The following is a 16,127-nucleotide window of genomic DNA, read 5'->3' as shown; positions in this document are numbered from 1 at the left end:
AAAGAAACATGTTCAAACGGGGTGTCGTTTTTGGACATCCGAAATAGCTGCATTTTTTTAATTTGCATATACAGGCACAGTATTCAATTGACCTTGCTCTGAACGACTTGCGACTTAAACTGAAGAGAATAACGTCATTTGAAACAATCAAAAGTAAACTTATCTTTTCACATCCAGTTTGCAGCTTTACGCCATGCACATCAAAGCAGGAAGGTCCCAGAGTAATAAAACTGTGACCTAGATAACGTGTCATAAAATATACGGCTTAAACTTAAACCATACAACTGATGTGAAAAAACAGTGGGTGGGGTGAGAAAATAGTTATTTATTCAAGTTAAGTCTTTAAAGCGTTTCACAACATTTTTCAGCATCAGTCAGTCACTCAAAGCTCCAGCAGACCAGTTACCATCCCCCATCTCAAAATCAAAACACAAGTACATGTGTGCAGTCCGCTGTCACGTGTCGAAGAAAGCCCCCAACAAAACAAATGGGATTAAAAAAAAGCTGTTGAGTGACAGGAGTGATTATCCAATCGGCCTCCCGAATCTGGGTAGCAACAAGATAAATACAGACCTTTTGACCAATCAGAGAGCAGTAGGGGGCGTGAATTGACGAATTCTCGCGCTTACTTCCGTCAATATTTCCAGCTCCGCAGGAGGGGAAGGCTAGAGACGTAAGCAGAGACACAACAGAAGAGCTGCTTCTGTTTAACGGTTTGTTTGGCCGTTTTTCAGAAATTCACAGTCTTATACCAGCGTAGCGGAGATTCATTATTTTCTTCTTGTCGTCATTATTTGTTTTGGGTCGACTGACAGCTTCGTGTTTGATAGCTAAAACGACTTTAACAGCGCCCGCTAACGCTGTCATTGTCCAAATTCTGAAGGTAGAAAAATATATAATTGCGTCACGGATATTGCAAGGTATGTTATTTAAGTATATTAAAACGCTGTGGCTTAGTCTGGCCCTTTACATACGAGTGTTAAATCTGTAAACGCGCTGTAACAGGGTAATTGAGAATGGCTGATGGCCCTCTGCTTTATGTGATATGCAGTTGAAAGGTAGCTGCAGGCTACAGTGTGAGAAACCATAATAATACTTTTTATTTTCACCTTTTTTAACCAATGCTGGCATAAAATATAAGAATCTATGTGTGGTGGGATTTGTTTAAAAACAGTCAGTTTCAATTTGTAAGCTTTAAAAAAAATCATCTCAGTGTTTTTGAACTGCCATTAAATTGGTGATATTTATAACTTGTTCACCTTTTCATTTAAAAGTTGTTGTTTTTTTCAGTAGAACCTAATGTGAACATAATGTGAATATAACCGGTTAAATGCTTAAAACTGTTTGTGAAATTTTATTGTAGCATGCTGTATTTAACAAGGACAAATTAGATTTCAAAATTTCTCTCTTCTTTGCATGGTGGCATCAAGAATAAAAAAATCATTTTCTAACAAAAGCTGGTTAAACCTCCAGGTGTGAAGTAGCAGCGGCCCTCTCTGCTCACAGTCTCACACCTGCCAGACAAGATGCCTTTCTTGGGTAAGGATTGGAGATCGCCGGGGTGGAGCTGGACAAAGACGGAAGATGGCTGGAAGAGGATCATCTTGTTCGGAGATGTTTTGGAGGACAACAACGGAGAGATTGATTTGAAAGAGTATGTTGCCTTCACCTTTATCTACCTTTAATCAAACTTCTTTGGTTTAGTATCATCTCTGTCTGAGCTCTACATATTTAAGTAGTCAAAAATTCACCCAATTAAAGTGCACTTTAGCTCTGTATCACATTGGTGACCTGTCCTGGGTGTACCCCACCTCTAGGATAGGCTTCAACCTCCCTGAGACCCTCATAAGGGCGTGCAAAAGAGAATGCATAACAGTAGTATATCTAAAGTTTTGCTGCTCAAAATATTGATACAGCCTAAAATGGAATGAAAAAAAAAAACGAAATTGCTGGTCATCTTCCTTTAAAAAAAACAAGGAGTTTAATCAGTTTTGAGTAAAAGTAGATCATAGTTTATTGGCTTACATTCATTGCCTTATATGGCAATATGTTTGTAGTAGCTTGTATGTACATTGTACTTAGACCATTTTTAGTTTGCTGACGACATTTTGGAGTGCTGTAAAATTTTATGAGTTATATTAAAAGTATAGTAATCAAAACAGGTTGCTTTTATTGTATAATCCAACTGTGCCTTTAGAGGCCAATCTAGGCCTTCAGTGGATACTCTAAATTGGATTACAGAATCACAGATTTCTTAGAAAATAGAAAAGGGGAAAAAACTAAAAGGAGCAGTGGTGAATGATTTAATAAGGATACATGAGTGGACAGATATCCGCTGAACAACATTTCTCTGGATATTTTTCACATTTTTAAACTTTGTAAGACCTACAAACTCTTTCAGGCTTCTTTTATATGTGTAAAATAAAAAAATGTAACCACAACAGTAGGCTAATTACATGTAATACCTGGCTTAATGGATCTAATGTCATGGGTTGCTGTTTGCTGTTACTGAAGAATTTTCTAAGCTATGATATGTGTTAATCCCTAACTGTAAGTTGACTCTCCTTCAGGATAATACTGAAGCTAAAGGGGAACTGGTGTAAAATGACCTGTTTACACAAGTCTGTTATAGAGATACCTAATAGCCCAGGGTTAAAGGGTACATAAGGCAACAATTCACTAATCATTCAACCACTTATTATGAGGGCCATAGCACATACAGTTGTGCTCAGAGGTTTACATACACTCATTATGGGGATGAATGTTGTGGTAATTTGGGTTTTTTAATGATTTCTTTGAACTGTTCTTTTTCAGGGGTGGAATGATTGTACAGCATACATCTTTAATGACTTTAAAAACAGCAGGACTTTCACACAAATTGAATTTATGAGGAGTTTTAAGTTGCACAGGGTCAAAAGTATACATATGCGCCCACTAATATTTGGTTCAGTGTCCCATCTCATGCAGATGCTTTTGCTATCTGGCCCAGCTTCCTCTGTTTTTGCTTTGAGGCAACAGTGATGCTCAAAGCTTTTTCTGTCCAACATTCACACCCATCCAGACTCTGATGAGCACATCGGGAGCAACTCAGGTTCAGTATCTTGGATGCAAACTGGAGCAGGGATTGAACCTTTCAATTTTGTAGGGTACCTGCTTTTCCTTCTGAGCCACAGCCACCATCAGCAATGACATTGGTTCTCACGATGACTGTATGTAAACTTTTGACCTTTTATGAGGTGATTATACTGTACATTCCCATAATTTCAGCTTGGTTTTGCCAAAGAGTGTTGTTACAGAAAAAAGAATTGAGTCGACATATTTTAACATAGTTTTCAATGACATTGATTTGGCAGTGAATCCTGTAGTTCTGTAAGAGCAAAGAGTGTTTGTAGTTGTGTTTATGTGAAAAAGAGTCTCCTAATTATGACCAATTATTTAATTGTGACAAATCTGAATGTGATATCTCATCAAGGTTTCTCAATGCTGCAGACTACTTGCACAGCAAGTGACAAAACACACAAACCGCTCGCTGTGAGAGTGGAGCAAATATTGATTAGATTCGATTTTCATCTGGTTCTGCGTATAAGTCACATTCTTTATTGATTATTCTTGTGATTCTTCCAGTTTTCCGTGTTAAAAGAAAGTAGGCCTACTTGAGCTTTCAGCGTAATTTCACCTTTTCCTTAATCATCTCTGAGTCTGAACACAGTGTGGAGACTTCGGGTAAAGGCTTGGATGTGACTCGTGTGAAAAAGCTCCACTACTATGAGTTCAGAGTTCAGTTGCTTTGCTCTGTGGTTAACAATTCTAGCTAAAAAAAACCTCTTTAAAGACACAAAATTCCAGCAGAAGGTCAGTTTAGGTCTGGAATAATGAAACAACCATGTGGTAATAATGACAGAGAGTTCACAGCCAACCTCAGGTAGAGAAGGCTGTTACCGTTTGGGAAAACTTGGAATTTGATTTGCTCAATTTAATACTGGGAAGTGTTACTCCATTTTCTCACAGAGCCCTCAATCGGGGTTTTGAAATCCTACTAAATTCCTAATGAAATAACCAAATTGTTATGTGTGTATGTATGAAGGTCTTTGATCAGATTTATTTATGCTACCTCTACAAGTAGTTCTGTCTCATGCCGTCTTATGAATGTGGTGAAGTTTTAGAATAGTCTAAGCATGTGTGTTTTTGTTTGTTTATTTATTTTAAAGTGTCAAAGTTTTTTGTTTTCGATTTTTTTGGCAAGTTTTCAAGGTTTTAATCACAGCAAGTATAGTCGTGCTTCTCTCAGGGCATAAAGTATTACAGGGTCATAACTTTTTCACTTAAGCATGTTAAACTTTATTAGGGTGTTTTGGCTTGGTGTTTCTTACTAAACCAATGTTTCCAATAGTGCCTTAAATCTTAATGTCGCTGCAACTCTTAGTATAAAGATGGACTGACTACAACTGATCGACTGCCAAGTCTCTCTCTAAATGTTGACATGACTGTCAGACACTGTCCAGCATCCGCAGAGCATTCTCAGAAGGTTTTCAAGTAAACATTTTTTTTTCCATTATTAAACAGAAAACAGGGGAGAGTTGACAGGAAATTAAATGATAGGAATATAAAACAAAAGCTTAATGTTTCCAATTACATGGTCCGTCTCAAACCACCAGGACGCAGTGGATTTTTCTTGGTGAAATTACAAGAATAAGACCAGAAGTGCTCACGAACCATTAAATCGCTTAGAATTGGTGCCATAACATCTAGGCTTTTATGAGGTGATTTACATCACACAGTTCAACTTTTTTTCTTTCTGACTACATAGTAATATCATACAAACAACTTCTGAATGTGACCTGTGTGCAGTATATACAGCTAATCCTAAACCTCTGTGCATATGACACTTCTTTTTCACACACGTTCATCGTGCATGCTGTTAGATTGTAACAAAATGAGTTGAAGTTAATGTGCTTGTGAGCAGGTTAGGTTTGAAGCATAAGTTGCCATGACTGAGCCTAATCACGGAAAACTACAGGTTACACCTTAGGTTCCCTCTCAGAATTGACATCATAACTATTTTACAAGCCTTGGCTTTTATGATAACAGTGCATAATGATAACCTCCAATTTCAAACACGCTGGCTGTTGTGTGTTCAAATAATGGGGCTTAGTGGATTAAAGACTTTAATGGCAACAGCTTGTTGAGATCAGCTAAACCAAAAAAACATCTTCTGCTTTTCGTCTTTCTGGTTTATATTACACACTGCCCCTGTCTGCAGCTCATGTGGCCTCCCACAGCAGAGCTCATGTTGTTCTCCACAGGAAACTTGTATTGTTTTGACATGTGCCAACTGGCAGTGAGCAGTTGTAAAAATGAGGAGACAAGAGGGGATTTTCTGTATTCATTCATTTCTTTTTGTATGTATTTTTTTCTGCTCCAGCTTCTTGTTCTGCTTGTGTTTTGGAGTTTTACTGGATGGAGGATTATTAATTGCCTCATTGTATATGACTAGGCATTTATATGTTGGCACGTCCTTCTACATCTTGAATTTATCTGACTCCCTCCCTCTGTTGTTTAGAAATTTGTTGTTTATTTTGTTGCATTTTCATTAGAGTTTACTGAAAAGTGATCTTCTCAAGTCAACTGGTGACATCTCTGATCATTGTGAGGACCAGAGACTGTTGATATGGTGGACAATAGTTCATGAGCAAGCCTCATAAAACGTAAACACACACGCAGGGTTTGGTTCGTGTCACGCTGGTACTGACAGGGTGGAATTGATGGCATCTCAGTAGCAGTTGGTGACGTCCCCTTCAGGCCAGGGGAATTTTCTGTCTAACTAACAGTACTTCTCGGTACCACAGTGACTCGTCAGCAGTCTTTAGCCTGTCATCAGACAATAACTAATTACATCATTTAGGCAAATTGGCTGCTCTTCAGATGCAGTCTCCCTCCACAAAGCCAGTGACCTCATGGCAACCGAGGTACGTTTGCCAGGCGACCACATGTAGGCCAGAAAGAAAGGAGACAATACACTGGGTGTGTACTAGAATGGTACACAGTGTTACAGAAGTACTTCAGATCACAGTGCGTGTGTAAATCTAAAACAAACTGGTCACTGATCTTCATGCTGTCGAGTGTCAGTTGAGTGTTTGAACCTCAGTTTAATGCTCATTTCTCTTACAAGTAATCGTGTAAATTGATTGAACTTAATCAAATGTGTTTGTCTACTAAGAGACTAGAACATCATCTAAAAGTCTTCATACTATATTTTGTATTCGGTTAATTTCCTTTGGAACTACGTGTTCCCTTCAGGGCCCTGTTTATCTTTTATTTGAGGATTTTAAAATGTCCACAAATCCTTTTGAATAAGTTGTTCCTTTGTGATGTTTTTATTGGTTCCTTGGAGACGGTTATTCCATGTGCAGCCTGTGTAAGAAAGTCACCCTATTGAATTCCACCTTTTTATAATTCACTTTGACAGATTACTGCGCTTGCAAGTGTGTTTGTGTTTATGCCTGTGCAACTGGATAAATGGATAGAGACAAGGGATTACTGTGGAGCTCATTCACTCTGATCAGCTGACTCTGTAGTCAGACAAGCAAAGCCATGTCTTTACTTATGCTGGAGAAAATTTAAGTTGGTCTCTTATTCCATAAGACCAACTTAAATATGCTTCTGGAAGTATATTAGAATTGATAACCAGTGTAATGTAGAACAGCTGTGGCTCAGGAGTTGATTAGATTGTTCATTAATCAGAAGCCTGGTGGTTTGATCCCTGGTTTGACTGTTTTACACGTTGAAGTGTCCTTGACCAGGAGACTGCATACCCAGTACGTCCACTGGTTTATTTGATCAATAAAGTCCACAGAATAATGGACTTAATGGTGTGAATATACGTGTGAATGGTGAAATGTGGCTTGCACTGTTAGTGTTTTGATAAGTTCAAAAGAAAGGACTGTATAAATACCATCCATTTGCCCTAGGGTCTTATTTGGAGCTCTCCTCGAAGATGTTTTCCATGAAAAAATTCCCTTCGTGCCTTAACATGTATTAAATGTAACTCTACCTCTTTTCCTGATTTTATTTTATTTTTTTGATTGTTAGCATGGACAGATCAATGAATATGCAAAGTTGTCCCTGTCCTGACCCCTCCGTCTTCACTAGTCCACCCCCGCTATCTTTGTGCTTCTGCGAGGCCCCACTCGCAAGATCTTATTCTACATTGGGGTAGACAGGATTGGTCCAAACCAACTTGTTTTGCAAAAGAAGAAAATCCAGTGCTTAAGAGCAGGAAAAAGAGAGGAAAAAGTCACAAAACATATCAAATGAAGCCGCATGGGACCAACCGCACTGGACATTTTTGTCAATGCACCAAATATACAAGTTCTTCAACCTCTAGAAAGCAATCGGGTAAAAAAAAAAAAAGGAAAAAAGCATCCACTAGTTCCAAAGGTTAGCATGATGCTAGTCACATCATAGAGATATAGCAGCACAGAAGTTGGAAACACATTTTTAAAAGGTATGAGATTAAAAAACAAGTCTGTGTGTTATCAGCAGACTTTCCAACTGCTCGCTGAGCACTGTTGGGAACTATTTAAAGACTACATGACCCATATGATGACCCTGAGTTGGAAACCCCCACTGACAGGACTCTGACTTACTCAAGGGCTATGGGTGCACCATGGTACAATGTACTATTGCCTCATAGAAAGAAGGTTCTGGGTTCTAATCCCGAGCCTGAGCGGACTCGGTAGATGCTACCTTTCTGTGTATAGTTTGCAAGTTCTCCTTGTACCTGTGTAGATGCATGTTAGGTTAACCAGTGATTTTGAATTGGCTTTAGATTTAAATATAAGCATGTCTGTCTTGTCAGTCATGACAGGCTGGTGACATGGCCGATAAAGAACCCACGTCTCACCCTATGACACCCAGGGAGGGGTTAGCTTACCAAGAATTCTCTCTTAGCTGGCAGTGTTGCCGCTTAATTTAACCAATGGATTATTAATGCAGTGTATCAGATACCAGCTTAGTTCAGTAATTTGATCTGTCTCACAACGCTCATTAGAAAATCAGCGAACCAGAACTCCATAATCACACTCTTATTCATGATTGAAGTTTTGCAGCTTGTTTTTTGTTTTTTATTGTTTTTTCACATAGATTTATTTGTAGATAGTTGTTTTAATTTGTTTGTACTCAACAAGTAATTTGTTTTGTGAGTATTAGTTAATATTTTGACCTGAATTTAGTAAAGACATAGTAATAATTTACCTAATTGGTGGTTTAATTTTGTGGCAGTAGATTGAAAGAGTAGAGAACAGGCACAAAGTAAGCAACAAGTCTCTCGCACAACACAGGACTGTAATCTGAATTTTTAGCCTTTTTATGCAGTAAAAATGGTAAGAAACGTCTTCACAAACCCTGGGAACATCTGTATTCGCTATGTTGACTTGAATGTGACATGTTTTAATTCGTATTTCTGTTGGAGCTCGGCCTTTTTGAGTGTTCTCCGACAGCAATGTGAAGTTGAGGTCAACAACGAAAATGCTAAGTTCTGTGTTATCAAAAATAACACAGCCCTGAGGCAAGAAACAACAAAGATTAGATACAGCACGCTTAATGTTCTGAGACCTCTGTCCGACATGTTTGACCTTGGCCTGCATATCAGTGTAGCAGTAATACAACAGGTTTCCTTCAGTTTCTTTTTTTCCTCTGATCTTTAATTATTTATTTCTCACACTGGTTTTCCCTATAAGTTCAGTAACACTACATCACCTAACTTGGCTATGAGCCATCTTGCCGTGCAACTGTGACACACAGGCTATCAGTAAAAAGTCACTGATTTGCTTCAGGGCGACGCCACAGTGGTTCGGTGGTTTGTAATTACATGGTGTTTTCAGACTTGCGTGGAAGTGTTATTAATGCATTACGCACATGTTTCCTCTGTCCAAACAGGCTCTGCAATGGCAACAATGAAAATCTGTTTGTTGGAGATGTGTGTGAGCTCTCCACCACAAAGAGGAAAAAGGACTTCTACAACAATAACACTAAATCCCAGTGTGAGTTTCAGCTGCACATAATCACTGTTTTGGCTCGGGGAACTTTTTGTGGCATGAAGATTAACAACAAAAGTACAAAAGTGCAAAAGTCAGTGAGACAGAAATAAAACTCTCAGGGATTTGGATTAAGGTTGTGCTGCAAATGTTGTCTTTTTTATCAATTTGTAGTGTCCTCCGTCTCCAGATGCAGTGCATCCATTATAATATTAATAAGCACCTTTTGAGGTTGTCTAGCTTACCTAAGTACTTCTGCATTTTATAGCTAAGATTTACATAGAAAATCTGAAGTGAAGTAACTTTTTATACTTTTAATAATAATTTGCCCTTAAATGATCTTGAAACTTTCATAACTATCAGTTCTTCTAGAGAGCACAAATTGATTGTATTATATCATTATCCTACTGTATCAGTAAGACTTGTAATGTAATCCATACAGAAACCCTTAAACAATTTCAGACTTTGGAAATGTTATAATGTTCAATGTTGACTCAAACTTTTGCAAATAAATACATTTTTAAAAAGTCATTAAGTTTCAGGTGAAATATCTTGTCCCTCTCTTGTCATTAAAATATGTAAAATTCAATGATGCACAACTGTAAGAAAGCTTTCATTAAAATGTTTGTTTTTGCATTTTTTTTTAGTTGTTTTCACAGATAAATGGATCTACATTCAGAAAGGGAGCACAAAAGAAGTGAGTACTGAGGCGTTTCACACAAAGGAGCGATTGTCTTTTAATGGAAAATACACATTAGTCAGTTCTTTAATTAACAGAGCTTGTGTGCACATGTTTTTTCTGATGTGTACCTACAGCGACATGGATACTGCACACTCGGCGAAGCTCTCAACCGGCTAGACTTTTCCAGCGCTATTCAGGACTTGAGAAGATTTAATTACGTTGCAAAAGTGAGCATTGATGCTCGTACATGATGTTAAAGAAACCTTTTAATTGTATGACTTATATAGCGCATCTTAAGCTCCTCCTTTTTTTTCTGTCACCCACAGCTTTTTCAGCTAATAGCCAGATCGCAGCTGACGTCTTTGAGTGGAGCTGCCCAGAAAAACTATTTCAATATCTTGGAGAAGATTGTACGAAAGGGTGAGAAGACCTGACATGGGGTGTCTGAGGGATAAATTGCACATACAGACTCTTTATTTTCATTATTACTTTTGGTGTCAGCGGCTTTCAAACTCTAATTTAGTTTTTTTCAGGGCGTGTTGTGTTGGGAAAAGTAGTTTTTATGTTTATAGATTTTTTGTGTGTGTGCGTGTGTGAATGTGAAGCCTTTGAGCGATCAGAACATGCTTTCTCTCATCCTGCTGTTCAGTCGTTGCAGTCTCATGTTTAACCGCAAAACCAATAGGGCTAGCATGCTCCATCATTACAGGGTTACAAAGGACAGACCAGGACTGTATTTTTTTTTTTCATCCTTCAGTGGTGTGTATATTTCTGGTAAACACATTTTAGTTCTTTTGCAAACTTGAAGCTTTTTTGTAAAAAGAAATATTAGTTTTCCATTTGTCTTTTTGTTATGTATATGGGGTGGTTTACGGCAGGAGCCCGCACAACAACAAAAAATGTGTTATGATCCTTAAAAAAAAATTCCTCAATAGCCCTGGTGTTTTCCTTCATGTTTCTCTTTTGCTTGTGTTTTTATTCCAGTTCTGGAGGACCACTATAACCCACGCCTCGTCAAAGAGCTTCTACAAGACCTGAGCTCCACCCTGCACAGTCTGACCATCCATGGCAGGTGTGTCCTCGTGGGAAACGTCAACATCTGGTTGTGCCGTCTGGAAACCATTGTTAAATGGCAGCAGGAGCTGAACAACCTGCAGATCCCCAAGGTATTTGTATTGAAATCGCAGAGTAGGTGGACCGCAGAACTTCCAGACAGCAATCTAAAATAGCAGCCATGCTGGAAATCTGTCTGCGCTGACTTGTCATAAGAGTGCTGTTTAAAATGAGAAGTAGGCTAAAAATCTGCCTTTTTATTTACAGTGCTATACATGTAGCTCCATTTGTACCTGCTTATGAATTATGACTTATTGACAAGCTGGTCCAATTTACAAGCTGAATTTAATGTGGGAGAAATGTGAAATACAGAAGTGTTGTTAGTCCACTATTTATTTTTGGTGATTCTTGTTTCCTCAGCAAATGTGCACTGGCATGTCATTCAGTGATTTGCCCCTGCACATGCAAAACAAGATCCTCTATAAGTTCTCTGATGCCTGTGACATCATTAACTTGGGACAGGCCACACCAACATTGCACATCCTAAGTGAGAACAACACACTGTGGAAGAAACTCTGCCTCTTTCACTTTTCGGACAGACCGGTGAGTATTACACTTAATCATCTGAGCTTGAATCTAAGGTTTTATTACTTTTAGTCATACATATATAGTCGAGTGTTGTAAAACTGGATTGCTTCAGAACTAGAAGTAGAGCCCATGTTAACCACTAGAGGGCAGAGTTGGCACAATTTATTCACAGCTCGCAAATGAGCTTATCCTCTAGCTCTTACACACACACACACACACACACACACACACACCCAAGCACACTATCTTAGACCTTTCGCACTCTTTCAGGATTGATGTTAATGAGGAATTGTTCTTGATTATATCTAAATACACACTGTTCTTGTTTTAATTGCATCTATCCCCAGAGTGTTTTAAATAGCTGGTAAAAGTGTGTGTGTGTGTGTGTGTGTGTGTGTGTGTGTGTGTGTGTGTGTGTGTGTGTGTGTGTGTGTGTGTGTGTGTGTGTGCGTGCCCACTGCATTTTTGCAGTTCTGCAGGACTTTAGCCATAACCAGGAATGACAATGTGGACTGGAAGCTGATGTATTTCACCTTGCAGAAACACTACCCCATGAAGGAGCAGTACGGCGACACGTTGCACTTTTGCAAACACTGTAGCATCCTCTTCTGGAAGGTAAACGAGACAATGCAGCAGCAACAGTCTAAGCACGTTTCCTTATACTGATTTATTGATTTTGGTGGGAGATTTGGTGGGGATCAAGATAATCAAAACCTGTAGGCACATATGTAATGAATAAAATCTAACATGACTTGTAGTCATGTAATAGTAATATGACTATTATATTATAAATTTAGTTCACCAGACTGCTATTCTGAAATAACCTAACAGGTTTAGTCCAAGTTTAACTGCTTGCTGTTAAAAGAAAAGTCATATCTTTATATTTTGAATAGTTTACCTTCCTTGGTATTGCTTTTGTATTTTTAACTCTAATTATTTAATATTCAGTTTACTCTAAATTCTTAAAGCCAGCAATAAAAAGGTTTGCTGAATCAAAAAGAACCGCAGAGCACTGCCTGTAGTGCAGATCCTTGTTCACGATTACAGTACAATAATTAAAAAAAAATTATAGTGTCAAGCAAATTAACCGACTGGTTTGCTTTCAGCAGCACAGAAAATCTGATCTTTTAACTAACTAACTAAGACAGAGATCATGTTATAGCAAGATCAGGGAACTTCTAGAGATACAGAAACTGAACAGTGCAGCACTTTTATTAAAAAGTATTCCTATACATTCAGTTTCCTCTGTTTGTTTCTTTATTTACTTGCCACAAACTCGTTATTATCCTTTCCTGGGTACCTAAATTATTTAACCTGCTGCTTTCTCTGCATCCTTCTCCTTGCTTGGCACCCATCCTTCCTGCCTCTTCTCCTGGTTCCCCTTGTCCCTGATACCTTAAGGATTGCCATCTGGCTTTGTTATTGAAGGTACTTTATGTCCCATAATGCTTTTCTATTTCTTAGATTGCCATCTTGTCTCATTTCCCCGATGATTGCCCCGATGGTCCGATTTCATTTCCTTGTATTGAGTTTTGTCTTTTGCTGTCCTGTCATCGTGTTTTGTAAACTCTGACATTGTTTCCGCTGACTTCTCCTTTAACCTGCTCCGGTTAAAATAGATTTTTTTTTCCCCCTGAATGTCAGCTGTCACTTTGTCCAACATAAATATTTGGACACTTCCATGTGCTATCATCCAGAACTTGCTCACCACATTTTTGTAAAATCCTTCCTAAGTTCTGTTTAGTTTTCACAAGCTTATCTATCAAGTGTCACATCACATTTTATCTTTTATATGCACTTAAATAGGCCGTGTGTTTTTACCACGAGTAAACAGTGACACATGGCCCTGAGAACTTTTAATTAAAACTGCCATAACCAGTGCTGTTATGTTCACAGTTTATGACATAATTACTAAATCACCCTAAGAGTAAGAGCTCGCTTCTGTGCTGTAATCAGTTTTAATTCTACTCTAAGTAAATGCTAGAATCATGACTGCGCCAACTCGGAGGTTTCCCAGTGTGCCTTCGTTCTAATGATTAAGCTGTTGACTTCCTTCCAGGACTTTGGCCACCCGTGCACAGCCAACGATCCAGACAGCTGCCTGATGCCCATCTCTCCGCAGCACTTTATCGACCTGTTCAAGTTTTAAACCCTCCATGCTGTTTTTCACCTGAAGCATCCGTTTAGCATCACTCCCACACCAAGAGGTGTGTACAAGAACTTGATGTCTTTAACCCAAATACAAAGGGCTTCAAAGAAATGTTTTCTTTATTTCGTTTACGTCTTTACTTCCTTACGCACAATTATTTCCGTAAATTGAGGAAAAATTAAATGAGAGGATTTCTCAGAATGTTGATAGAAGGTGATATATAAGCAAGGCTTTCTCCTTTCGCATACATGTTTGTCTTTTAAGACAAGAAAGGTTGCTCCTTACACAGGGAATAAAATATGATGTAAATGCAATGTGAATATTTTGAAAGGAAATATATGTAGAGCAAATCTTAGCATGTTTATGTTAAGTACAAAGCCCCCTAAAGATCATGACTGGAGTTCTTTTCATGTGGAATTTAAATTTAAATCAAACATTGAAGATATGACTTTCAGCCTTAAGGGATTTAACAAATGCTGTAAACCTTAATTGGACACCACTTCTTTGTGAAAATTGATAGTCACCCAAAGCATACTGTAAAAGTAAACAAAAAAGAGTTTCTCAAGGCAAGGAAATGGGATATTCTTCAATGGGCAAGTCAGTCACCTGATCTCAACCCATGAGAGTATGCTTTACAGTTATTAAATACAAAACTCAATGCAGAGACCTACAATCAAGAAGCCATTGAAGGTGGCTGCGGTAAAGGCCTGAGAGAGCAGGTCCAGGGAAAAAGCTCAAAGAATTTTCATCCAAGTATTAAAAACTATCCTCGTACCTGAAATTTTGTTAACTTGTCCAGTCGTTTTTGATCCTCTGAATTTGAGGAACTGTGTATAAAAATGGCTGTAATCCCCAAACAGTTAAAGCAAAATTTCTCTAAAACTGCTTAAATCAAAGCTGAAAGTCTGCACAAATTTTGAACCTAACTGCAGACATGTATTTTTATTTATTTTTTTAAATCACAAAGATGCGTTTCTAACGAACCATAAAATAGTCACATTGATATGAACTTCCTTTCCCCTCACAAGCGGGAAAATGAAAGGATATGATTGCATCATTACAACAAAGCGATCTACGACCATAATACGTTCATTTGTGTTCTGTCAGTATCAAAAGCAGTCTGCCCTCCATTCCCTGTGATTGCAGGCGTCGGTCCAGTTCAGTTACTCTTTAAAACTGATTGGAAAAAGATCTCTGAACTGGTTGGAAGCATTTCTTCTGCCATTAGCTGTTGCTGTATGTTTAGTTAATGTTATTGCACCAGGCCTGTCATAATAGCACTTCACAATATTGATATTATTGCACTACTACTATCTGCTCTATAGGCACACTATATATATATTAAAATATTTGAGATGCATTTGACTTTTGTAGCAATAATGCTATCAGTCAAATTCATTTCTAATTTAGTTTTTTTTGTGCGGCTTTGTTTTGTTTTTTGAATATATTAAAATCAGTTACCATAACTATACAAAAAGACACGCCACAGTTATCGCCTTTAGAGAGTTATTGTAACCTCCCCAGCTTGGACTTTGCCCACTGCTGTGTTTCAGTCTGTGGTGCTATGGATGTCCAGCTGTAGCAGGCGTGGTACTTTTGATATTTGTGGTGCTTCTGATTTATGTATCAGCAACATGAAGTAGCATCAACACATTCCTGACCCAGTGCAAGTTTTACTCCCATTAAAAGCAACCATGTTCCAGCCATTATTGCTGCAGTGAAGGCACGGTTGCCGCTAAAGTGACTTAAAGCTGTCTGCAGTCGTTTTCAGAGATCCAGTCTGTTTCTTTTGTATAATACAGCTCAACCTTAAATTCATCAGCCAGATAAAAGGTTATTGCGAGGTAAATGTAGCCTGGCGAACTATTCTGTTGAGTGATCTTTAGGGGGCTCAGTATGTAAGTAATGGTAATGTGTTTAAAAAGAAAGTTTAACATTTATTGTGTGGCAGAAAAAGATGACTTGTGTTAATCTTTTATTTTTAATGGGGTTCAACAGCTTTTTGTTCCGTTTCATTTTGGTGGCATTTTCCTACAATAACTGCATGCCATGTTTGCGTCTCTGTTATGTTGTCCTCTGTGAATACCTGCCGTGCTCTGTGTACATCAAAAGCGTCAATGCGTCACGCACACACACAAAAGAAGTAAAACCCCATCAGCTGATCAGGTTGTTCTACTTTTGTCAGAACTGTCATGTGACAGGTAAATTGCAAAGCATTATTTATGAAAAAAAAGAACATTTTGTATCCTTCCAACTTTTGTAATACCCCTCTACTGTTCCCATACTCTTGATGGTACTGTCATGATTTTTCCGGGGCAGGAAGTAGCTATTCAGTAATAAATATTTCTAAAAACCTGTTTGTACTCTGTTATTACTTGATTGATGAGACTCAATTTTCTGAAGCCATGTAATCAAGTTAAAAAGGAGACTGGAAAACAAGAAGTGAAAGATCACATTTTGCCTATTTGTAAGGGTTAGATTATGTTTTTAATTATTAATAGAACAATATATTTGCAGTATTCTTTCTATTTATCTCGGTGTGTGTGTGTGTGTGTGTGTGTGTGTGTGTGTGTGTGTGTGTGTGTGTGTGTGTGTGTGAGAGAGAGAGAGAGGGGGGATC

General features: G+C 38.2%; 1 protein-coding gene across 3 annotated transcripts; it reads left to right on the top strand.

Annotated features, from left to right (window-relative positions):
- Positions 1-617: 617 nt before the first annotated feature.
- Positions 618-15,862, top strand: fbxo25 (F-box protein 25). 3 transcript variants are annotated; one of them, XM_082505897.1, is made up of 11 exons: positions 618-713; positions 1,474-1,654; positions 8,938-9,041; positions 9,683-9,732; positions 9,852-9,944; positions 10,044-10,137; positions 10,702-10,883; positions 11,191-11,373; positions 11,830-11,973; positions 12,760-12,786; positions 13,418-15,862. In XM_082505897.1, the coding sequence occupies exons 2-11, from the start codon at positions 1,527-1,529 to the stop codon at positions 13,505-13,507; spliced, it is 1,095 nt and encodes a 364-aa protein (XP_082362023.1). In that variant the 5' UTR covers positions 618-713; positions 1,474-1,526; the 3' UTR covers positions 13,508-15,862. The 3 variants fall into 3 exon arrangements, with proteins under 3 accessions (XP_082362023.1, XP_082362025.1, XP_082362024.1); XM_082505898.1 differs by lacking the exon at positions 618-713 and adding an exon at positions 726-920; XM_082505899.1 differs by lacking the exon at positions 12,760-12,786.
- The last annotated feature ends 265 nt before the right edge of the window (positions 15,863-16,127 follow it).

Source organism: Aulonocara stuartgranti (genome assembly GCF_965226115.1).
Source record: "Aulonocara stuartgranti genome assembly, chromosome: 15".
Classification (NCBI taxonomy): Eukaryota; Metazoa; Chordata; class Actinopteri; order Cichliformes; family Cichlidae; genus Aulonocara; species Aulonocara stuartgranti.
Note: the sequence above shows the minus strand (reverse complement) of the source record. Positions and strands in the feature narration are given on the sequence as shown.

Coding starts and splice junctions, on each gene's coding strand:
- fbxo25 (XM_082505897.1), top strand. CDS start 1,527: ATGCCTTTCTTGGGTAAGGATTGGAGATCGCCGGGGTGGAGCTGGACA. Junction 10,138..10,701: donor GGAGAAGATTGTACGAAAGG/GTGAGAAGACCT, acceptor TTTTTATTCCAG/TTCTGGAGGACCACTATAAC. Junction 11,374..11,829: donor TTCACTTTTCGGACAGACCG/GTGAGTATTACA, acceptor GCATTTTTGCAG/TTCTGCAGGACTTTAGCCAT.